The sequence below is a fragment of the Rhinichthys klamathensis genome, unplaced genomic scaffold, assembly GCF_029890125.1.
Source record: "Rhinichthys klamathensis goyatoka isolate OS25496 unplaced genomic scaffold, OSU_Roscu_1.1 h1tg000303l_1, whole genome shotgun sequence".
NCBI lineage: Eukaryota > Metazoa > Chordata > Actinopteri > Cypriniformes > Leuciscidae > Rhinichthys > Rhinichthys klamathensis.
The window spans coordinates 2,663,856-2,689,974 of record NW_026606822.1 but is presented as its reverse complement, the minus strand read 5'-3'; the positions used below and the strand labels follow the sequence as shown (position 1 = coordinate 2,689,974).

The 26,119-nt window shown below is 37.0% G+C and overlaps 2 protein-coding genes across 7 annotated transcripts in view; one reads left to right on the top strand and one right to left on the bottom strand.

Moving 5' to 3' along the window:
• The window catches only part of ripor3 (RIPOR family member 3), a 49,976-nt gene extending 46,704 nt beyond the window's left edge, over positions 1-3,272 (bottom strand). The window contains exon 1 of the mRNA XM_056270480.1: positions 2,919-3,272. The gene's annotated coding sequence lies outside the window, so the exon portion shown is untranslated. The remainder of the gene's footprint in view (positions 1-2,918) is intronic.
• Positions 3,273-7,705: 4,433 nt separating this feature from the next.
• chd6 (chromodomain helicase DNA binding protein 6) overlaps positions 7,706-26,119 on the top strand; it is a 40,166-nt gene continuing 21,752 nt past the window's right edge. For 3 of the 6 annotated variants that reach the window (XM_056270553.1, XM_056270550.1, XM_056270549.1), the window contains exons 1-11: positions 7,706-7,845; positions 10,516-10,567; positions 18,291-18,799; positions 19,969-20,116; positions 20,979-21,128; positions 21,238-21,303; positions 21,597-21,655; positions 23,824-23,941; positions 24,167-24,253; positions 24,346-24,480; positions 24,698-24,819. In XM_056270553.1, the coding sequence (XP_056126528.1) occupies positions 7,817-7,845; positions 10,516-10,567; positions 18,291-18,799; positions 19,969-20,116; positions 20,979-21,128; positions 21,238-21,303; positions 21,597-21,655; positions 23,824-23,941; positions 24,167-24,253; positions 24,346-24,480; positions 24,698-24,819 (1,475 nt within the window). In that variant the 5' untranslated portion in view covers positions 7,706-7,816. Of the gene's footprint in view, positions 8,153-8,190; positions 8,444-10,515; positions 10,568-18,290; positions 18,800-19,968; positions 20,117-20,978; positions 21,129-21,237; positions 21,304-21,596; positions 21,656-23,823; positions 23,942-24,166; positions 24,254-24,345; positions 24,481-24,697; positions 24,820-26,119 lie in introns of those variants that run through there. The other 3 variants (XM_056270551.1, XM_056270554.1, XM_056270552.1) reach the window with 3 other exon arrangements.

The window sequence follows — 26,119 nt, the reverse complement described above, 5'->3', positions numbered from 1 at the left end:
AGTCTCTTTTATTGCCTTTAAAACAGTGTTGCAGGTTAAATGCAGGTTAAGCCCTATCATCAGCATCTCATGCTGTCGGTTATCACAGAAAATAATTTAGACTCTTCACTCAGTTCATATAAACAAACAAAAACCGCATTTACAGTAAAGCACTCACAATGGCACCAACGATTGCTGCTGTGACTGGTATTCTTTATTAGTTTTTCCACCACAGCAACATCACCTTTTTGCCTTGTAATTAAAGTAGTGCATATTCACATATGAATAATCATTTGAAGCATATTGTGTTTTATACACAGCGAAAATAGCCTGTATTCGACCGAAATTCCAGAATCGTCTGCAAGCTTATTATCTATAGCGTGGTTAATGTTTATATGGTTGTTAATGAATGAGATGCAAGATATAATTTTGGTTTTAATTATATTTAATACGTTTCTCCCAATTAAAGAATAAACCTGTCATGATTCCAGTACTTTCGGACAACAAACCAATGGAACGCATCAAGCTCGTAATCACAACTTCAGAAGTGGGAAGTAATTCCTGATAGCACATACATTACTGTAAACTCAATTTCTGTTTGGTTAATCTGTTACAGACTATAGAGTGCTAGTCATAATCTAAAGATTTTAACGTGTATCTATTTATATTTGATTTTAACTTAAACTTATATTGACTTTTTTGTCCATAAGTTAACAATGCCCAATATTACTGTATATTTTGACGTCTGTTTATTGATTTTTTTCCTATGGTTAATCACCTAAATACATCCCTGTTTCTCTCTCTCACACTAGCTTAGAGATCTATTACTTGCCATTTTTCCAAGAACACGTGCCAGCGGCTGCAAAAATAAACATGACACTGAACACTGAGAAAAGAGCGTACAGTTTTTAGCCTGAGGTGTTTTTCTTTCAGCCAACCTGTGCAGCGAACCTCATCCCTGTCCAGACGCTGCAGATGACCATTGATGCACGAATACGTCTGTTTGGTGTTAATTTAGCGAAACAAACACAGGACAGCAGTGGAAATTCTGACAGCCTTGACCCTGGTGTCTTTTGATAACATGACGTTGAAAGTGATAAATTGTTCATAATAACACAAGAACGTACTTTAAAGGGTTAGTTCACCCCAAAATTCTGTTTGTTCACCCAAAAATGATTCCCCCTCATGTTGGTCCAAACCAGTAAGACGTTCGTTCATCTTCGGAACACAAATGAAGATCTTTTTGATGTAATCTGAGAAATTTCTGTTCTAAAGAGACCGTAAAACTAATCCATATGAATTGAGCGGTTTAGTCCAAATTTTCTGAAGAGACTCGATCGCTTTATATGATGAACTGATTGAATTTAGGCTTTTATTCACATAAACATTCATCAGTAAATATAAACAGAAGCTCAACTGAACCTGCTTGACGTTAAGGAACAAACCTCATTGGTTCTTGCAGAAGCTCAAACGTGCTGCGTTACATGAGGATGAACCTCATTGGTTCTCGCACATCAAGTGAACATGCCTAAACCTCCGTTTACCACAACTGATGTGTGAGTTGATGAATGTTTATATGTGATTGTCTCCGAATTTTAGAGAAGACCCACCCTCTCCAATTTTTTTTTAAAATGCACATGCGCAACACTCTATTTGCTCCCGAGAGGGAATGCCTATTAAACGTGTGCACGAGAGAGCATGATAGCTTACACTCTAAAAAATGCTGGGTTGTTTTAACACAAATTTGGGTCAAATATGGACAAACCCAGCCATTGGGTTACATTTTTTTATTTACATTTTTAACCCAATGTTTGAGTTTGTCCATATTTGACCCAAAATTGGGTTAAAACAACCCAGCCTTTTTTAGAGTGTACATTAACTTTTACTAGCAGTGATTTTAAATGGATTTCTCCAAATAGCATGACAAACTTTACCTGTCTAGTAGAATCTTCGCGACTGCGGCATCAGTGGGAAGCCCAACCTGTGCTTTTAGCACACGCCAGCGTGTGAAATATTCACCCAAAATCACTCTGGTCTTGTTTCTATATCCTGCGGCCTTTCTCTTCTTATCATACACTTCGTATACATTTTTTCTCTTTCAACCCTCAGCCATTTTCAAAGGAATGGCTGAAACCGTAACTCATCACAAATAATACAACTGAAAGTGTGCATGCGCAGAAAGCGAAAACTACATAGGGACGAGCACGTACGACGGCTTACGTAAACATATCACCAAAATGATTGACACTTAGGTGGACCAATAGTATAGACTACCCACCCGGAAAAAGAAAATCCTCCGCTATACCTTTAAATCTGTGCATCATATAAAGCGATCGAGTCTCTTCAGAAAATGTTGACTAAACCGCTCTATTCATATGGATTAGTTTTACGATCTCTTTATGAACTTTTTGAAGCATCATAGTTGAGTAGACTCTCAATGGAGGGACAGAAAGCTCTCAGAATTCAGCAAAAAGATCTCCATTTTTGTTCCAAAGATGAACGAAAGTCTTATGGGTTAAGAACGACATGAAGGTGAGTAAATGATGATAGAATTTTAATGAACTATCTCTTTAAAAAAATAAACAAGGTCCATTTTAATTTCGTGTTCACTTCATATGTGAAATCAACTGTTCAGTGATTGTTTTCAAACAGGTTTTCTGGACATGTCTGCCATTGGTCAGCCAAACAGATAGTCCCGCCCCAAACACATGCTATTGGCTGAGCGTGTAGTAGTAAAAATGTTAGTAAATATCCCAAAAATTACACGCATCAAGTTTTAAGCATTCTAATTTTTATATTACTTTGAAAAAAAAACACTATAATTTCGCATTTTCAGAGGAAAAACAACTGTTCTTTCTGTCTAAAAAGTGAAAACAAAGCAGGACGGCTCAAACCAGAATATAATTATAATAGTCTGTATTTATAATAGTTTGTCTTACCTGGTTCAGAGCTCTTCTATTCCAGAGCCGGGTTATGTCTGACAACTAAGCAAAAGCACATTTGGGCTCATCTCTGCAGCGGCGTGCATGTGTGTGTGTGCGTGTTTGTGTGTGTGTGTGTGTTGCAGCAGCAGATGTCTGTTGACTCCTGATAGCGTGTGTTTCTCCAGCAGGCAGAAATGACACCAGATTCTGAGAAGCTGCTTATACAGGGCGAAAAGCAAAGCAACTGAATGCATCAAATGCGACTGTAGCTTTCTCTCACGTCCCTCATCCTGTACACTGAGCCGGTCTCACAATGCTCCCTCCTCGGCTTTAACTTTTCTCACTCTCTCTCCTTTTCTCCTCCCATTTTTGTTCATTTGAGTCACACACACATTTCTCTCCTCTGTCACACCAGGCAGGAAACACATCAAAGCTGTAAATTCAGAAATCTTCCATATTTTCTTGGCTGCTCTAAACATTTGGCAGTGTGGATGAACTGAAAAACTTGGACCTGTTTCCGTGCAAACTGTACAAGTCCATTAAATATCCTGTGAATGCGCTCGTGGGACCCTTGGCCAAGACCCCCAATGACTCGTCTGAATTAAACCGTACTGCTTGCCACATATTTCCAAACACAGTCTTGTGTTGAAGGAGGAATCATTCCTTTTAATGGGATCGATGGGATCTGCATACTGAATTTAGATTTGGACAGGCAAATATAGGATAGCATCATTTTTGTGAATTCTGTCGTCCGAACTAAAGTTCAAGATCATATTTTTGTAATGCTGGAACACACACATTCAAGTGAATCTGAGTGGTAGGTTGTCTCATTTACATTGGGGCACGTTGTCACACTTTACAACCATTTATAAGTTTGGGGTCTGTAAGATATTTTAATGTTTTTGAAAGACTTCTCTTATGCTCACCAAGGCGCATATATATATATGATCAAAACAGTAATGATAGATATATTGTGAAATATTATTACAATTTTAAGTAACTATTTTCTATTTGAATATATTTTAAAATGTAATTTATTCTTGTGATGCAAAGCTGAATTTTCAGCATCATTACTCCAGTCTTCAGTGTCACATGATCCTTCAGAAATCATTATAATATGATGATTTGCTGCTCAAGAAACATTTCTGATTATTATCAATGTTGAAAACATTTTAATATTAACAGCTTAATATTTTTGTGGGAACCGTTTGAGTTTAAAAGAAAATTATTCATTTGAAATAAAAATAAAGACATTTACTGCTATGATGTTGGAAAAGATTACAAATGTGTCCTTGCTGAGCAAAAGTATTAATTTGTTTAATTAAAAGAAAAAAAAAGTATTATATATGTTGTAATTGTATGCAGTTCTGTTATAATCAACTACTATTTGATTACTATTTCATTTCTGCTGGCCAAAACAATGATTTGTTATGTTTTGTTATGTTACTTTCCTATATTTGCTCTGAAAGCAATATATTATATGTACAGATATTTTGGGGTTTTTTTTTTTTTACAAAAGACATCTTCTTTTGTAAAAAGAAAAAGAAAAAAAAAAGGGTGAAATCATGCCCCGTTATGCATGTCACAAAAGGTGTAAACTCACTGTATATTTTTTTTCTTGGACAGTAATGGTGGAAATGTTCAGTAGCTTTTTAAGTAGTAAAATAAATCTTTCTTGAGTAATTTTCACTGGAGTAAAAAGTCTGATAAATGACTCTGCTCCTCTCTACTTTCTAAAATAATGCCACATCTGCCCCCTGCTGGCTGTACTTTATCACCACACTTGTGTCCGGTTCCAGCTGTTTTAAAGATGTTGGATTTGAGGTTTAGGCTTGAGAACACAAAGAAAGAAATCGAAAAATAAAAATTGTAGTAAAGCAAGATGAAATGCAGGAGTGGTTATGGCTTGAACAGAAGCAATGCACATCTTCAACTCCTGCCAGAGGCACTCTGGGCTCAGAGCCAATGAAGGAGAGGCATGGAGCTTTAGGGATTTGTTACGTGCTCCTAAACAGATGCCCTGATCATTTCCTTCATGTATGCCATCTTACCTGCACATTCTCAACCTCTTCACCACTGTAACACAATATGCATATAAACATGATCCAAACTTCATCTGGCCTCTAAAGTATTTGGACACTTGAATGTCAATGCTTGAAATCAAGTTCCTTTTGTGCCCAAATGCTGCAGGATGTTTCCTCTTCATTCATTTTTCCTCATCATTTTTTTGCTGTCTGTTTGAATCAGCTGGTGTTTTTAGTGGTTTTCAGTAGATGTATAAAGTTAGTTCTCCTAAAGTTCATCTAAGAACTATTTTATATAGTATATTTTATATGATATTTTAGTCTGTGTGCACTAACATAATGCAAAAAAACAAACAAGGTAAATGACTAACAAGGAATAATATACTTTAATAATTAAATTATTATAGATCAATCATAATATTGATAATAATAAGATGTGCATTTTAATGATTAAAATTGAAACATTTTGCTATAGACTTCAAGATTTTAAATGGTCAGACATGCTCAGAGGACATACAGATGGGAAGTTGACTTCCTAATAGTTCTATCGTTCTTTCTTTGCTTCCATCTCTTCCAGTCAGTTTACCATATGTGCAGTGAAGGAACAGATGGTTTGGAAATCAGCTGCTGTGAGGAACCTCAATCAGTGTGAAAGTGAGACGTGTGCAGGTGAACACACACGAGGGGAACATCCCTTCACTACAGCGCTGCTTGAACACCTTACACCTTAAAAACAGACTCAACAGAGGTATATAACATTTGTTTGCCCTTAATATTATGGTTATGTGCAAAATGGGCATTTGTGTCAATGAAAGTGAGTGGTTCCATAGGAGGTGTGATGTCATATATGTATAAAACACAGGGCTGGTCTGATGTGAGCCACGAGCCATCACTTCTGTGGCCTTGAGCAGATTTGTCCTTGACTATAATGCATGCTGTGAAATGCATTATATATACAACTTCTAATACAACTTCTGACATAATATGCATAAACATTTCAAACCATATGGCATTGTTTTTATCAATGAGTGGCATACCATTATCATCTTGGTTATGCATTTTGTAATATATTTTTTAAATTTATCAGTCTATAATATAATGAGTCAAGAAAGAGACTGAACGGTCATGATTGTAGGATAACAGTATTCCACAGTGTGCTCTGTTGCATTCTTGCAATTACTCATTTAGTGCACTTCAATATATGTTGACAAAAATAACTTGCATCCTATACTTGCTTTGTAGTTTATTACAATATTAGTGTAGTGGTGTAAGATATGCTAGACATTCTAAGAGAAAGCATCTTCCAAGCATAAAAATGTAAATTGCATGTAAAAAAAAAATATATATATATATATATAAAAAAAATTATCATTTATAAATGAACAATCAGTGAGAGCTGAGGGTCTCTTTACAGTGTGATCCTCTGAGTTCTAGAGTCATTTCAGCAGAGTTTATGAACAATGCTCTTGGTGGAGTTTTATAAATAAGGTTGATTGGGACAGGGGTGCACATGTAACTGCCCCGCAAGAACACGATTACAAGCCAAAACTACTGCCAGAAACCTTTAGCAGAAGATGCCAAATTCAGCTTTTCTGTCATTTCCTGGGAAGTTTTGCAAGGTTACAAACAAGTACCATATACATTCAAACATGCAGATACATATATGAAATAGTTTTATCTTGAATAACGTTATAGTGTGACAGCACTCAGTTTGTGCCTGCAGGTTGAATACTCACAAATGGCACAGAATAAACTAGTCTAGACACTAATTAGCAAGAAAGGATGTGAGACTGATAAACTACATTTTTTATTGCATGCAAAAAGTGCAAACAACTATACAGATTTTTTTTATGTTTTTGGAAGAAGTCTCTTATGCTCACCAAGGCTGCATTTATTTGATCAAAAATACATTAAACAGTAATATTGTGAAATATTATAACGATTTAAAATGATCTGTTCCACTTGAATATTTTTTTTCCCATGTAATTTAATCCTGTGATGACAAAGCTGAATTTTCAGCATCATTACTTCAGTCTTCAGTGTCACATGATCCTTCAGAAATCATTCTAATATGCTGATTTGAAGAATTAAGTTCAAAAGAACAGCAGTTATTTGAAATATATATTTTGTAACATTACTGCAATTTTCATCAATGTGTGGTGCATCCTTGCTGAATAAAAGTAGTAATATATTTCACAACAAACTTACTGACCCCAAACTTTTGAACAGTTGTATATGATGGCATTTTTGTTATTCCTTACAAAAAAAGTACTGTGGTGGTACCAGCACTAATGTCAAGAAGTGCCAGGATATTACCAGGGTTTTTATACATGACATGCACCATGGTATATTTCAAAGTACCATACTATTACCATCTGATACCATAGTCTTACCATGCAATTTACTGTACATGCATGCTACTCAAAGAAAACGCAGTAGATGTCCAGAAGACCATGGCACCATGTCCAAACAATGGTACCATGATATTACCATGGTACTTTTTGGTTAGTGCAAGACAAGTAACTTACGCCTGAATTACAGCAATGGCATGCACTAGACTGTTTGATGCACAACGTGAATTTCTGTCTATGTCAAACACAGCTTCGGAATACTCAAAAGAGCTTCAGGAAACCGAACACATCACTAGGACATATGCAGCTTCACCCACACGTTTCATTATAACCCCTGCTATTCTCACATCCGGGATATGAAACATGAGCAAAGACGTGGAATGTTACATTTTTTTCCCCTCTCTCTCTCTCTCTCTCTCTCTTTCTCATGCGCCGTAATGATGGAGTAAAAAGCAGCATGATTGGTGGATGCAGGCGAGAAGAAAAATAAAACCCAGAACGTTGCTTTTGCACTCCGGACGCGACGCGACAAACGCGAATGAATCCAGCGCGTGCTTTCGATCACAGGTGAAGAACTGAAATAGAAAAACCTCTTGAATCACAGCAAAAACATCCACATCCACACAAGGAGCTAAAAGTACACAATGGTCGCTCGCGATATGTGTCTCTCAGACAAGCTTAGCGCTGCGTCGCTTGAGTGACAGCTCGCTGGCCAATAGGAACATCCAGCGGCCCAACTTCGCTTAGAACCGACCAATGGCGAACGGCAGAATACGGGCCTAAACGCAAGTTAGGCTGTTGTAGCAGGCGGCCAGCGCTAAACTTCACCAAATAATAGCTGTTTGTATTTTGGCTGCCGCAGTAGCCATTTTAGGTAAGCACATTTTAAACTTTTTTTAATTTTAACGCGTCGCGCGCAAAACTGCACGGGGTAGGTGGAGCGCGGACGCGTCAAACTCTCGCATCCCCTCATGAATGAACTGCTCTTGTGCGTTAGGATTAAAGAAATTGCTCTGAGTTTTTTTCCCTTCCCCGACTCCCACCCCCTCTAATTTTTTATGCATTTTTCTAAACTGTCATGGCGTTTAGTGTCCTTGGAAATAAATGCGGAGAGAGGAACGCGTAGGTTTTTGCGCTAGCTGATGTCCGGAGCCGGCGTGTCCAGGTAGGTGAGGTCGCGTTTGACGGTCCCTCCGCGGAGTTTGAGTGGCTCTTCACGCGTGTAACGCCTGAAATATAGAGCACCGTTGCCGTGACATTACAGTTAGCAAGCTGGCTAGCGCCCTACAGGGGCTAATGTATATGGGACACGATGTTAGTGTTTTTATAAGAGTGTTTTATGAGGCAAGTTTGGCATCTGTTGAGGCACAAAGCATCCCATGACTGTTATCAAGTACTAGGAACAATGTAACTTCTAGCACTCATGTGGTTTACTTCAACCCCTGGTTTTTGCTGCATCCCTATTGGAATTAACGTGTTATTTATAGATTTTTTTTTGCCACTAAATAATGTTGTATTACTTTAACAACTTTATGCTTTTCCTTTTTTTATACATTGAAACTGCTTTAGACCTTCATTGACACCTGTCTTAACTCCAGGAATGGGTTAGTTAGTATCAAAGGGCCCACCTGGCTTATAATGTAACACTTTTGAAATTAATTGGTTTTATATCACCAATGATGTTGCGTTAGTTTCAACACTTATTCTTTTCTTTTTATACAATTATAATTCATGACAGGTAGATTGAAACCGATCATACCTCAATCTGTATCTTAGTTTGTGTTTGGGGTAATTATGTGATTATTATAGATTTATGTCACTAATAATGTTGCAGCACTGTAACGTCTTTATATATTTATTTTTAATTCAATATCAATGCACCACAGGTAGATTGATTTATCTTAACTGAAGGAATGGTTTAGTCAGTATCACTAAGGCCCATCTGGTTTTATAGTGTATTAGAGATGTAGGAGATGTTCATATGGATTTGTCACTGATAATGTTGCTTTAGTTAAACACTTTTTCTTTTTAATATACTTACAGTGCATCACAGGTAGATTGACAGCTGTCTTAACTCAAGCAATGGGTTAGTTAGTTTCAGGGGTCTCACCTGGTTTATGATGTAATTAATTGATTATTATGGAATTAAGGCGTTAATAATGTTGCATTTCTGTGACAAAATGTTTTTATTTTAAATTCAATGACAATGCAGATGCAGTACATGTAGATTGACACCCATCTTAACTCAAGTAATAGGTTAGTTAGTATCAAGAGGCCCACCTGGTTTATATTGAACCCTTTTGAAATTAATGTGTTCATATGGATTTATCACTAATGATGTTGCATTAGTGTCAAAACTTTATGCTTTTCTTTCGTATGCAATTAAAATGCATGAAAGGTAGACTGACACCTGTCTTACCACAAGCAATAAGTTAATTATTGTCAAGGGTCCCACCTGGGTCATGGTGAATATTTTGTGATAATTTGGATTTATGCCACTAACAATGTTTTAATGTCGAAACTTACATTTCTTTTGAATATAATTACAGTGCATCACACAAGTAGACTTACCTCAAGCAATGGGTTAGTTAGTATCAGGGGTCCCGGCTGGTTTATGATATAATTCTGTGATTAAAATGGATTTTATGTCGCTAAGAATAATGTTGCTTGCAATTACTGTAAAAACATACTGTTTTTATTTATTTATTCAATGACAGTGCAGGGCCTTTTAGTGAATGTTTGGAACTTTTTCAAATTATTTTAATTAAGAGATTTAAGTTAATTGAATAGGCTGCATAAGTGGAAAGACGTTTGTTGTTATAAGTATAACCTGCTATTAATGCAAGTCATAACACTTTTGTGGTTATAAAGTGATGCCTTGGTCCCAGGTGGTGATAGTGATAGATTAAAGTTGACTCATTACTTAGTCGTACCCCAATACAATAAACCTTGAACAATAGCTAGTGTTGAATAAGAATAAATTTGTTTATATTATACATGAGTTTTATATAAAATTATTAATGTCTACTGCAGTCTTCTTCATAATATGCACTTTTCCCACTTTATTTATTTGTCACAAGAATTCAATGACTAAGATTATAACTGCCTTTACATTTGTTTAGTGTGCATTCTGAATTTGAATCACATTCTATGCTTTTTTAAAATTACTTTAGCAGTTGTTTGTTATGCTTTGTTTTAATTTCTATATTCATGAATCCTTATATCTCTGTATTCCAGACGCAGACACAAAGATCAAGAAAAAATGAAAATACAAAAGAAGGACAAGCAGGTCAGTGTATCACATGTGTTCCTGTCAGACACTCTGTGAGAGTTCCCTCAATCTGTCTCTCACACCATCTCTCACACTTTCATCGTCATTAGCATAATTTTTAGTCCTTGCACTATAGCTATACTTCAAAAAGATCCTCAGTTTTGTTTAGCCTACTTTTTGACTTTAATATTTGACCTCATCGCACAGCATCTCAAATGTTGGTTTGATCACTCTGAAATGCCTGACCCAAAGTCTGTTGCTTGAGTTTTTTCCCTCACTTAGCTTCTTAGGGAGGTAAACTTACCCTAATGATAACTTTCTCGAGGGCAACACACTTGAGGCTATAGGTTTACGATTAGGATTTAAGTTGCATACGAAAATGAGAAGAAAGCTTGTGACATTTTTTTTTTGATAACATTGTTTCCTCCCTGAAGATAATTGAGGTTGTTTTTTCACAGTCAAGGAGATTTTGGAGTTCTCAGTTATGTTGCTCAGTTATAAGTAAAAATAATCAAAGGAGAAAAATGTTGACACACAGTATGTGTATAGAGCATAGCTCTGATTATCTACTCATGGAGGAATTTGATGAGAAATTGTTGAATTCATAATGACGTCCCTGGATTTAGATTGGAGGCAAATCTGAGCAGAGTTTATGTTGAGTTTTCTTCAGAATCTTCTGAAAATATTTTTCTTCATTTGCTCTCCATTTAATCTCAACAACAGCTATGTTTCCTTTCAGATTTAATGCTCATTCTGGGATATTGCATAAAAAACACTGGATAGAAACACCGATGCGCTCAATTGAGGTGTATACATTTTTATCTGATAAGAAGACGTGCATAAACTGATGGGAACACATTTACCGAAAAAATCCCTCGATGCGCTACAAAAAGCTCATGTGACTGCCTCAACGGTGAATGTGATTGGATAACTGGACTAACCTCATCGCACAGCATCTCAAATATTTGGTTTGATCATTCTGAAATGCCTGACCCAAAGTCTGTCATCAAAATGTTTGGTATAATGACCTCCCAGAACTGTCTCACACGATTGCATACACAAACATCAGGCATCCGAATGCAAGATAACATGACGGCGTTTATTGCGTTTCATCTGTGCGCTCTGAGACGCAAGTCATTTATGATGTAGGAAAAAGAGCCATTGGCTTCACCGATTGCAGCAACTTCCAATTTTATTACAGATATCCAATTTCCCATGAAGTGAATATTTTGTTCTCTTGAACACATGGGATGGAAATGCTGCTTTATGTTTTATGTTAAATTCTGAACTTTGGATGGAAACATAGCTGTTACTACCCATGAGAAACAAGAAACTCATAAGTTCTCTTTTGTGTTGTTTTTTTTCTTTCTTGTGGACTTTTAAAACACTTTTAATCCTTTTTCACAATTAGACTAGTGGCCAGTTGCATAGCCACTATGTTAAGACTGTGTCTTATGAACTTGTTTGACCAACACGCATTTTGTTAATAGGTAATCAGTCTTAGTTCTAATTCAAATTAGACCGATCTACCTTTTTATGTAACTGACTTAAAAAATGTAGGACTTGTCTTGAAAAAAAATAAAATAATGACTACGTTTTAAGACTAGTTAAGACAATGTCCTTGACTGTGCCCTTTTGATTGATGTTTTACTCTTTAATTCAATGTAGTTGTTTTCCAGAATTAGAATTGGAGATGTGTAAATAATAATTTTGATTACTTTTGACTGATAAATTCAAACAAAATGCCTTGCATTGCAATGATTGAGGTGATGAAGGTGTGTTCTTAAATAAACAATTCTGTCGGCTAGGGGTGTAACGGTACACAAAAATCACGGTTCGGTACGTACCTCGGTTTTAAAGTCACGGTTCGGTACGTTTTCGATACAGCAAAAAGTAAGAAATGCCAGAGAAATTTCCTATTTGTTAAAAGAAAAAATATTTTTTAAATAAGTGTGAGTTTTCCTTCATCTTGAAACTTTCAGGTTTATAAATGGGGGTCATCTTTGAAGGATGAACAAATAATGTTTTGGTCATCACATTAAAAATAACATTTAAATATATGAAGAGTTTAGATGCAAAAGCCATTTGAAATTTTCTTCTAGAATGATCATTTTTATCAAGCTTGTATATTTAAGTTCAGTAATTTCACTTAAATGGCAATGAAGATTACCTATTAATTGTCATTTGAGTGAAATTACTGAACTTAAATATACAAGCTTCATAAAAATGATCATTCTAAAAGAAAATTTCAAATGGCACTTATAGAGGCTTTTGCATCTGAACTCTTCATATAGGCTATTTATTTATATAATATTTGAGTTTTGAAGTGCTGGAAAAAGATGTGTGAAGTACTTGAAAGCATTTCACTATTCCAGCCAAACTGGTTACAGTTAGTGTTACTATATTAAATCCATGGTGAATGTTGCTGGTCTGTGGACGTAAAGTATTACTAGTTCATTCACGGCACAATATTTCTCCTGGTGTCCACGTCAGCGCTGTTTGATCTAATAGAGATCTGCGGTTAATAACGGAGAAATGTGAATGCTTCTCACTAGATCTCGCAGCGATGTTATTACTTCAGTGGCGAATTCAAATGTTTTCTTTACTGGATCTCTTAGCGCTGTGTTGTAACAGTGTCGCTTGATCGAGATCGGCTCGCGCTGCACTGCACAGATGTTGCTGCTCCTAACTGATAAACGATCCGTGAAGCACACATAATGAGTAGCGCAGTTTCGTTCCGCTTTCATTACGTTTGCCATTTGATGTTGCGCAACGTTGTGGTGGTCGCGCCAGCGCGAATTTTGTCGGCAGGAAAAATGGTCCAAGGAATCGTTCGGTTTGTATGCGTACCGAACCGGAAGCCTCGAACCGAAACGGTTCAATACGAATACATGTACCGTTACACCCCTACTGTCGGCTGTTTAAGCATTAAAGCAGCTTGCCGTGGTAGATAGAAAGTGCAGATGTGTTCATATTTGCATTTTATATGGCTTTGAATGTGGCTCATTCGGTATCAGATTTTGTCATAACTATACATTTTATAATCTCAAGTACATGGTCACAATTACTGGTGACAGATCATTTCTTCATAGCGTAAGCTTATAAAAACCTGTGGCGCATCAAATGTTTGGAAAATTTCATTGAAAACATTGGTGGTAGATTTTCCTTAAGAAGAATCAAAGAGTTTTTATAATGACAGTTAACAAGTTACCAGGCAGGAGAATGTCTGTTTGACATAACTGACCACAGCACTGCTCTTACTTCTGCTCTCAGTGATGCTTGAGTCAAATGCTTTCTAGAAGAGCAGGTTCTGTATGTGCAAGATTTTGAATTTAATATCTGTTGGCATACGCTGCGCCTACATGGTATGACTTAAACCCAGCGTAAATGTTGCGTATAAAGTTGCAAGAAGTTGACTTGAAATATAAATTAGAAATTTTGGCAAAACAGTCACATTTGCATTTAGTTGACATTACTATACATGTCTAATTAATGTGCACCATCTGTGCCTGTTATATTGCAGCGTTAGCATATAACTCTCCTATTAAGTATTGGCTCTGTATACACTTGACTCTCGTTTTTGGTGATCCAATCGCAAGTGGTCAGTGGACCTGGTATTAGGTGTCTACACCTATCTCTTTTGTCTACTACACTTACTACTTCAGTGTTGTACTGCATACTAATATCAAGCATACAGAGAATTTATTTGCACAATTTTTTAAAACATTTTTAAATTTAATAAAAATAAGAATAACATATTTTATGTTACTTTCGTGTATGCAATGAAATTCATGGAATTGATTTATACAGTAAAGTGATAAACAGAGCTAAGAACGATTACGGTCTTAGAAAGTGCAAGGAATATGTGTGTGATGTGAGTCTGAAGTCTGTGGAAATCCCCTATGTCTGATAAGTACTTCAGTTAGTTGACCTCAATTCATCTGATACTTTCAGATGAGGACGTTGAGATGATGATGATAATGTTTAACTTTGTTTGTTTAAAGTTTTGCTTCGTTAATGTTTGATTAGGAATCAATGATATTCTCTAGCAATTTCCTATGAAATCCAACTTAAGTACTTATAAAGATGGTGTTAGGTGTAGAAAGATTCACTTTGCCGTTTTCATGATTTGCCTTTCAAGTTGTTGTACTGTCTTCCAGTTGATCTGTCTTCCAGCTTGTTTTGATTTTCAGGCTAGCAACACCCAGCTAATCATGCTAATTGTTAAGGAATCATTGGCTGCGCTTCGAAAGATCATTGGAAACCGAAGTCAAAGTTGAACGTTGCCGTAATATGCTTGGCGTTTTATGCATTGGAGCATGAAATCAGTATTTAAATATATCTTAATATGTATTTATCTCTGTGGTAAATTTTGTTTAGTCAAGATTTAAGGGGGTAGAAAATAGTTTGCTTGATGAAAATTTACTTGTGCACTAAAATAATCCACAATACAGTACTTTAAACATTTTGAATCATGCATGGATCAGGCATGTCTGTGTATTCCAGTGTGCCTGTCTGTTTCCACAGACCATAGTACCATAGACCATAGTAATTAGTACAAAGAATCAGTTGTGACATTTATGAGTTGTGAATAAATCCTAGCCAGTGTTGTGATCATGTATCAGTTAGGCAGAACATAAATCAATGTCAGCATCACTCAAAATACCTCTGTCTCTCGTGCTCCCCCTTGATAACTATTTCTGCGTCAGTAAATACATATCATTGTTATACTTTGTAGTATGTCGTTCCTGGTTTCAAGAAATGTACAGCGTTTTGCACCTTTTATGTGGAAAACCACCGAGGACACTTCTGTGGATCTGTCGGATTGTCAGCCGGATCTGGGAGGCTTTTGGTCTACTGTCAGACGCAGAGGATCTAGACTCAGCGCTGGGATCTCTTGAAGTGAAGAATGGTTGTGTGTAGTCAGTATAGCAACCTCTGACACTTTGTCAGTTGTATGTAGTGTTCAACGGGATTCATGTGTTCTTTAATTTGAAACTCTGACCACCTGAATTTCACTGCATTTACGATAGAAGCACGTCGGGGACACCAGCAGATTAAAAAGAATAAGAGATTTAAAAGGTAAAAGAAATATTTTCAAACTGAGAGACTTATCAATAAGGTTCATGATGACTCGGAGTGCCTTTACATGCACATTCATTCTTAACCTGATTATGCTTAATAAGCCGACAATGCACGTGATCCTGTAAACGCGTTAACCCGTTTTCCTTTATCGAAGTAAGGCCATAAACTGCTTAAGCATAAACTGATCAGTCACATCTAGATTTTTGCCCCTTACGCCGCTGATTTCGCCCAGCATGTATTAACCTGCTTTCTGTTGGCTTATTAAAGTGCTCATATGTGATATGTGACATGAACATGTCCTCACTGTGGATTTAAGCACATCCAGACAGAGCGAGCATTTTGCAGTAATAAGAAGAAATATATTGGAAACTCATTCTTTCTTGATCACACCCTTTTCTTGAAATCTCGTGCAGCAGAAGTGGTATAATCAAAATGCTTCATCTGTAACTGCATGAGAGGATACTATATGAGCTGTAAGTTTCCCGCTGACATGTTGCAATACTCTTCTTCGGTTTTTAATGCTTTATTTAACATCACAACTCACAAAAGAAATGAAATACTCTTGAGTCAGATACACAAATTATTGCGTTTTGACATTACTACCAGGAAATAACATGATTTATTAATAAAGTCTTGTAAAAGCGGTTTACTTGCGTTGTCGGGTTATTGGTTTGCATGTAAACCACACAACAGGTTATTTCAATAAGCTGATTTTTGTGAGTTATCAGTGTACAGGTGTGCATGTAAACGTGCTCACTGTCATATAAATGATCTGATCTACATTTTGATTTGAATTTTGGTGGTGTCAAATCAAAGTAGCCCAATTTAGTTGTATTATTTCCTCACTGCGAGATGAGTGATTTCAAAAGGCACTTCCGACCCTGAGAGCTTCATTATCAGGCCTTCCTGAAGAACCGGCAGGGATTCTCAGTGATTTGGTTATTTGATTTTGACCAATTTTAAATCACTACAGGTTAAAAGTCAAAGAAGGCCTTATATTACTACAAATACAAAGTTTGCCTATATATGAATTTATTTGCAAAAGTAAGAAACTATTTTATACATATACATTACCAATCAAAGTTTGTGGTCAGTAGGATAGTTTTTAGATGATATTTTTCTTTTTTTAATTTGATTGCAAAGGTCCAATAAATTGATAATGTTTCCTTGAGACCCATGCCTTCTCTTCTTCTCTGACTGTTTTTAACACAAGAACATATGAATCCATAAGCAAAACAAGATGGACTTTATTTAGGGAGGTTTATAGATGTATAGAGCAGTTAAAGGACAAAAACAATGATTTCTTTCATGATTTTGCATTTTATTATTGCAGTTAGCTTGACTGCTATCGTGCATTTGGTGGAGAGGAGAGGTTAAAGCATGTTAGTAGGAGCGATGTGTGTGTGTGCATGTTTTATAAAGCACATTTGAGCAAGGTGTGTTCAGGTTTGGATCTGGCATTGACTGAACTGCAGCTGTCGCGTTTGGGAGTTGGGAGTTGGTATTGATTCATAGGGAATTTGATTGCAACGTGTGTATGTGTGTGCGCTTGCGGTTGGCAGATTTGCCTGGCAAGCATGCATACTGCAGCACGTCACGGGAATAGTCTGCAGTGTTTGCTTCCGTGCATTAGCTTTGCGTGCATATGTGTGTGATGCATAGAGAGAGCATTAAAAAAAAGTGAAAAGAGCAGTTCAGTTGCAAGTTGCCGTTTACACTTTGTGTTGTCTGTACAGTGCAGTTAAGTACAAAAAGTTGTGTTTTTTCACCCATGTAGATATTGGCAATATTACCTTCAGGAACAATGAGGTCGATGCTTTTTAGACCCCGGAAAGGAAAGGGTTACCACGGAGACTGCGTGTTTACGTTCCTGCTTCCCACAGCTTGGTCCCGAGCCTGTTGCCATGACGACGGCCCTGATTCCAGCCCGCTTGCTTTGGAAAGCATGTGATTCATTGACATTATCCCCATACCTGCCTGCAGTCGCATGCCCTGTCGGGGAGTGCGTATGTGCGTGTGTGTGTGTGTGCCTGCACATGCGCGCTGTTCCACGTGTGCACTGCAACACTAAGGCGTAGTTAAAAATAAACGTGCTTCGCGCAATAAGAGGTACAGGGCTAAATGTGTACCAGAAACACAAAGCTCACAGATGGCAGTGAATTCTGTTTAATTCATAAATGTTTTTTCCTGTAGAAGTAGAAGAACAGTTTTAATTTAATCTGCCCTGTAATGTGTAATTGGGCATCTCATGACTGCACTACGTTTTACGATAGAGCACATATGTAAATAGGAGTGAATATATAAAATAACCTGTAATACATGCACTACCCTGCTGATAAAAACAGCTTAGAGTGTTTGAAAACTTGAGTGCTCTTTAAAAGAGCTGTGAGTGGATTAAAAAGTGAACCAAGTGAAAACAACCCCCAGTTCATTTTGCATGCACACTGTCCGTGGACCCTGATCACTTTTTTAGTTTGTTTTAGTTCAGTATATATAATGTATAATAAACCAGCATGAAATTGCCCAAAACATATGTTCTATTTATAACTAGCAGATGGTTTGACTGGACAGGACAGTCTTTGATGTGTCTGTTTCAAACAACACAAATAGTGTTTAATTAGAGGAGCGAATTCTAATCTGTTTTCTGTTTTTCCAGATGTCTGCCACCCATGTACTAAAGCACACTCCATCCGCTGCTGCCTCGAATGCCTCTGACCAAAACGCACAAACTACATTTCCCATCGGCCACTTGGGCAAAGAACAGTTACGGATTATCGGAGGGCCGCCCAATCATTGCATGACTCACACAAAGGCTGGGTCTGCGGCCAGCAGTCACAGTCTCCGCCCTTCATCAATCAACAGTGAGGAGGATGATGGAGGGGGCGGGACCAGGGTGAAGAAGAAACGAAGGAAAAAAGACAAGACTGAGTCGGAGTGGAACAAAGATGGAGAAAGCAACGCTAAACCAAAGAGAAGGGTGCAAAAGGAAGGGAAGGAGATTCTTCCGAGAAAGTCAAAGGCGGTGAAGGAACAAAAGGATCATAAGAGGGAGGCGAAAGGTCAAAAGGAGGTCAAAAAGGTCAAGAAAGGTCAAGATGTGAAAGTGAAACCACAGCCCAAGAACACTGCAACACATCCGCCCTCCAAAAGAGGGAGGAAGCCAAAGTGAGTTGGTTAAAAGATAACAGAATTGTCATTTTTGGGTAAATATACATAAACAACCATTCACAAGTATTCATTTTTTTATTGAATATAGTTGAAAAGAACAGCATTTATTTTATTTATTAGAAAGCTTTTTTAACGTTATAATATAATTATCTTTACTGATTAATTTCTTTCTTAAAAAATAATTCTTACTGACCCCAAACTTGTGAATGGTATTGTACATGACATGAAATAGAGATGTTTTCAATGCCACAAACAGTAATATTCAGTCAGTATTATTTGTCTAACACTGGAGTTCTATATGTGCTTTATAACAAGACCATAATGGCAGGTATATTATATTCAACACACGACTTGGTGCCTAGTTTACTAAGAGACGTCTTAATTGAAGGCAGCAAACTAGTTTTATGTCAGTAAATAATTTTTAGTCGCTGATTAACAAATGTCAACTGACAAAACGGTCTCATTTCTGTAAATTGCATCTTTTATATGTGAGACAGTTTTGTACTTGACAGTTTTGCATGTACCGTCTCAGCGCTGTTCTTGCTACGCTCAATCATAGACCTTTTCATATCTTGATTAGGTAAAATGTGATACAGGGATTGTGGGCGTTACAAGGTGAATGTGGGTGCTTATGGATTTCCAATTTGAAATCAAGGTCAAAATATGAAAGCTGCAACCATGTGAAGGGCTATTTGAACTTTTGGTTATTTTATAGTGTATTTGGAGAAATAAAGGTGGAGTTTTATGCATGCATTCGTAAGGTATTCAAATATGTAATAAACAATATCTCAATTAGGGCTCTTAAAAATGACCCTCCGGACTCATGAACTTGTAAAGTTTATGCCAATCGTCTTTTATGGGATACATTCCCTTTTTTAACTTCCTTATCCACTTTGTGGTTCCCTTTCAACACTCTCCAACAGTAAAGCAATGACATGATGCGATTATGAGTGCTGTGCTCCAGGAAAACTCTTGTGCTGCTTGTGTAAGTTGTCCACTTATAACCCAGGAAGCGTCTGCACAGCACATGTTGGTGTTTTGTACCATAATATGGCCGGATATTTGTCAGTCAAAGAAGCCCTTGGTGGTTTGCTATACGATTTGTCAACCTGTGCGAAACTGTGCCAGTAAGATGGATTTTAAGACTATGTGTTGCTGTTATGCAGAGAGCAGGGTGCCATGCCTCCGGAGAAGAAGAAGAAGGGAAAGAGGAAAAGTGATGCTGTACTTGAGATGGTGGAGAGTGATGACACAGCCTCTCTCAGCACGCTCGCCACCGGCGGTGAGGAAAGCACCGACCCTATGGATAACACTGTGAGTTCTCCTGAACCGATCTTCATCAGGCCTCCGGGTTTCACATTTCATCATTCCATCATGTTTAAAAGAAATAAAAACTACAAAAGAAAGAAAACATGGTTAGAGTAACCATTTAAAGGGGTGATGAACTGAGAAATCAAATTTTCCTTGAGCTTTTGACATCTAAGAGGTCATCAAATTATAAGAATATCCTGTAAGTTTCAGAACTGAAAACGTCCTTGTTAGTCCAATAAAAGCTTTTATTGACACCAGGCTCAGCAAACGACTCGTTTTTCAAAGTGGGGAACTATGACGACAAAGAGGATAAAACACCACCCCCGCAGAAGAAGATCAACGCCTACTTCAACACGGCCGATTTAGCCCCGCCCACCGATTCGCGCATTACACGAAACTCATTATAATATGCAAAACTGTTATCCACTCACAGCAGTGGGCGTTTACTTCCAAGTCTTCAATGCGAGACGCCCATAAAAACCGAGCGTTTTTGAGCTAGGCTCAAAACTAGGGTAGAAAATAGCCTATTACTTATTCATTTTGATGTTTTTGAATGTAAAAACCAAGCGAACGTCATACGTTGACCTCAGACAACAATATAAAACAATTTAAAAAGCCAGTTCATGACCCCTTTAAATGCACATTTTTGAACCATTTAAATAAGAGCAATTTTAAATTGGAAGTCAGGTGGGATAAATGTTAAAGTACACAGTATTTTAAAGAGTGTTTCCAGAAAATGTGAACATTTAATGTGTTATGAATGATCTAGTGTGATTTGAAATAACTTGCCGATCAGATAACGATTTTGTACACAAACTAAACAATCAAATTATTCTTTCCTCTTTTTCTTTTATTCTCTGTGCAGAAGAGGCGATCAGGGCGTCAAGTGAAGCGGCGGAAGTACAACGAAGATCTTGATTTCAAGGTCGTGGATGATGACGGGGAGACCATTGCCGTGTTGGGCGCGGGCCGAATTGCTGCCATGTCTTCCTCTACCCTCGCCTGGCAGGCTGAGGTAACTGTGGCAACATCTGCCATTATGCCACACCACACACCTGCCCTACTTCTGGAGGAGCAGAGCAAACACACACTAAAATAATCACTCCCACCTTCTTTCTTCCCAGGAACCCCCTGAAGATGAGGCTAATATTATTGAGAAAATACTCTCTGTGCGAACGGTCAAGAAAGAGGTAAAGTGATCAGATTACATGTTACATTAACATTTCTTATTTGGCCATGAAGTTTACTATAAAGTGTGTATTAAATATGTTGTTCAATGAGTGATTCTTAAACCTTTATATTTTTTCCACCACCACCTTGAACATTTGATTAAATCCTTTATTTACACCACTGTGCTAAAAGAACAAAGTACTGAATACACCTAAATGCATTACTGCAGCATATACTATTCATTACACTGGGGTGCAAATAACATCTGCCTAAAAAGAATATTCTCAGTGTTTGATCTATGGTTTTCATTTAGACATCCCCTGATGAAGCACCAGAAGAGTTGGAGGAGTTTTACGTCAAGTACAGAAATTTGTAAGTGTACTCATGCGCATCAAACTGCTGTTACCTTCTTGTGCTGTTACCAAACTCTTGAACACTAAGCTTGTCAAACTGTCAGAGCAAACGCATAACTCACCTTTATTGTGTAATTCATTACTTCAAATCATTTATGCATTAAATTATCCATCTGGTAGAGTGGTGATACACTCTGCCTCATGAAATTATTTGCTGAATCAACAATGGGGTGGATCTTTTTCTGGTGTAGTTTTGGAAATTATAGTACTAATTATTGGGTCAAGTTTAACCTCAAAAACTTTTCTTTTCTTTTTCTTTTCTTTTTTTTTTTGCTTAAAGACATCATGAGAAAGATGGCTATTAGGATTCTCATAAGCACATTTCCCCAAAAAATCTTATAGCAATGAGAGGATATTTACATTTTATATTTTATTGTTAAATTTACTGTAATCTATCAATAATTTACAATTTATATAATATATCGTTTTTATTTTTGCATTACAGTATTGATATAAAACAGTGGTTATGTGTTTAATTTTCATGTCAGTAATACCTCAATATTAGTCTGGTTAAAACCAGACCATTCTCAGTTGTAACTGAGTTATGGTCTGGCAAAGCGTCATAGACAAATCATTTCCAGAGGGGCGTCACCAACGGATGTCGCGGATAGACCTAAACCCAATCAGAGCGATGAAGGAGATGACGTATGCAGAGCGGCGGAGAAACATCTCCGAGTTTTGTTCTTTGCTCGGTTTTTAAAGGGATACTCCACTTTTTTTGGAAATAGGCTCAATTTACAACTCCCCCAGAGTTAAACTGTTGAGTTTTACCGTTTTTGAATCCATTCAGCCGATCTCCGGTTCTGGCGGTACCACTTTTAGCATAGCTTAGCATACATCATTGAAGTGGACAAGACCATTAGCATTTCTCATTAAAAAATGACCAAAGTGTTTCGATATTTTTCCTATTTAATACTTGACTCTTCTGTAGTTGCATCGTGCACTAAGACCGACGGAAAATGTAAAGTTGCGATTTTCTAGGCTGATATGGCTAGGAACTATACTCTCATTCCTGCGTAATAATCAAGAAACTTCATTGCCGTACCATGAGAGCAGCAGGCGTAATGATATGACGCAGCGCCTGAAAATAGTTCCGTTGTGTTGACGGAAGGTGGCCTATTTTCAGGCGCTGCGTCATATCATTACGCCTGCTGCTCTCATGGTACGGCAATGAAGTTTCTTGATTATTACGCAGGAATGAGAGTATAGTTCCTAGCCATATCAGCCTAGAAAATCGCAACTTTACATTTTCCGTCGGTCTTAGTGCACGATGTAACTACAGAAGAGTCAAGTTTTAAATAGGAAAAATATCGAAACACTTTGGTCATTTTTTAATGAGAAATGCTAATGGTCTTGTCCACTTCAATGATGTATGCTAAGCTATGCTAAAAGTGGTACCGTCAGAACCGGAGATCGACTGAATGGATTCAAAAACGGTAAAACTCAACAGTTTAACTCTGGGGGAGTTGTAAATTGAGCCTTTTTCCAAAAAAAGTGGAGTATCCCTTTAACAAAAAGGAAACGTTCAAATCGCTTAAAACAGACGGGATAGCTGATTCGAACGAGTGATGTTCGACAGCGGCATCCATCTTTGTAATGTAGGCTACAAAATCTGCTTCAAAATCCCAGCGCTGTCGTCATCGTGTAAAGCCCGCCCCAACGTTTCTGATTGGTGCCTCGATTTCGGCGGATTGGAAATGGGCTTGAATGAGCTCTTTGCCAGACAGAGCAAATCTAAATTTGCCGGAAGTTGTCTGGGTTTTCCCAGGCTACCTCAATATAGAAATGTTGTTAATATATACAAACATTGTTGTTAATGATCGTAAAAAAGCTTCATTTTATTTTTGCAGAATATAATTTCTTATTTCTTTCTTTTGATTTTGAGTGTAAATGTGACGTAGACATGTTCTTGACAAGTTTCGTGTAATTCGTATGGTATACTTTATTGTCCCAATGGGAAATTTGTTTTGGGTTTACAAATTCTAATACACACAAATATGGATGGAGAAACGCTACAAGGACATATTGTGAACACAATGCTATTTTAAATGAAATGCATGCATGATAAATGCATTCAGTGTTGTTTACAGCACATTGTCAGCAATGAAAGCTTTTTCTCATTGCCAGCTCCTATCTGCACTGTAAATGGGCGACCTTGGAGGAACTGGAAAAGGACCCACGCATTCAACAAAAACTCAAGCGCTTCAGAAACAAGCAGGCACAAATGAAGCACATTTTCACAGAGGTGTGTCTGCCAAAACATGCTGCTGTTTGTTTGTTTGTTGCTCATTTAAAGTTAAAACCTGGAAGGTCATCAAATATAATTATGATGTAAAAGCTGAAATCCATACGGAAAATGTTGTGCAAGTACTTCACCTTTAAATCCGTGGCTTTGTTATAGACCACTTTCCTGTATACATGTGTATTATTTGCCTAAATATGCTTGAGATGATGTTGTGTTTCTCCTCAGCCGGATGAAGACCTTTTTAATCCAGATTATATTGAGGTTGATCGGGTTTTAGAGATCGCTATCACCACTGATACAGAAACAGGAGAGGTGAGGCACTCTTCAAATGAACTCCTGAAAACAAACCTGTGCTTGTAGTGCCAGTCTTTTGAGGTTTGGTTTGTTTGCATGCATGAAAACAGGAAGTTACCCACTACCTGGTGAAATGGTGCTCATTGTCATATGAGGAGAGTACTTGGGAGCTTCAGGAAGATGTTGACCCTGTGAAAATCCGAGAGTTTGAAGACCTCAAGAAAATACCAGAAATTAAACTTGTGGTAAGCACTCAAATGCAAATGAATGGGAATTGTTTTTTCGATTATTTTTTTTTCCTTACGAGATAAGATTTATTGGATGTTTCCAGTGCGTATGTTTACATTGTGATCACATGGTTCAGCTCTATGTTTGATTGTATTATCCAAAACATGTTTATTCTTCTTTATAGTATGCATTTTGAAGGAAGTGGCACTTCTCTTGTCTTTTGTAATAATACAGGAAAGGCCTCTACCAGAACAGTGGCAAAAACTGGAGAAGTCCAAAGAATACAGGAATGGGAACCAGCTCAGAGAATACCAATTAGAGGGAATGAACTGGCTTCTTTTCAACTGGTACAACAGGTGAAAGACTTTTAATATCAGCACTTGTAGGGTCTACACAAAATTATGATCCTAGTTTAAGGTATAAAGAACTATTTAAGTATTAAACAAGGGCCAAGCATATGATGTTTGTTTTAAGTCTCAATTTAAATGGATTTTTTAAAATAATAAAAACTAGGATAAATCAAATCAATACTAATTAAACTATTTGTTTTTTTATCAATTCTTCTCATATGTATAATTAGCTGAAATTCTGACTTTCAACTTCATGTCAATTTATTATTTTTTATAAAAAAATGCAAAAAAATTAAAACAAGCAATATATAGGTTTCAAAATCCAATTTTTATGTTTATATAATGGTATTGTCTAATACAGTGGTTTTCAAACTTTTTCAAGAGGGACCCTTTTTTTTTTTCTTTTTTTTTTACGCGACCCATAGGCTAGGCTTGTGCGCAGATTTTTTTTCTTTAACCTTTCTTTAAGCACTTTTTTTAACCACTTTACTTTTGATGATGCACGTGCACTTGCTGATCCTTGACGCGATTGCAACGCAAAGTCGATTCTGAAATAATTTGATCAAGCTATAGGCCTACATACAGGACTTTTAACCAATAAATAGCTTATCGTTTGCTGAATGCTTAAAAAATACAAATACACAAAACATATTCCACAACAAACTCTTTAAATGTAGCCTAATATTCATTATATACAGAACAGAACAAGAATAAAAAAATAATAACTAAACAAGCCAAAACGAAATAATTTAAAGGGAAAGTAAAAGGGGCATTAGCTATGCTCACGTAGCCTAACTCTCTCATTAGAATCAAAATATTTTAACATTCGCGATGTATTTGATGGTAAACTATTCTTTATTATAGGCGTTGTAGCAACTTCACTCACGTTGCAATATCGACAGGAAAAAAAATCATCCTTTTCACATGCGCAAAAATGTGCTTGGAAACATCACAGTTGAGCGGTGCTTACGCTGAATGGTACGAATTGACTATTTAAACAGAGCAGTGTGATTTTTATATTAGGTTGACTATTTTATTGTCATATTTTTATTTCGGCTATAATGAACAGGCTGCGATGTCAAGCCTGGAATGGTGTATTTGTGTGTGTGTGTGTGTCACTGGAAACAAAAAATATACTCCGTCGGTCATACAGGACATCATTCAAACTGCAAAGTGTTTATTTATACTTGTGTACACTCGACACAACATTGTTAAAACACAACATTGTGGTTTTGTCAAACTGTAAACTCTTGTCAAACTTAACTGTCACCCAACCAAAATCACACACAGTTTAAAAGCAAACTTA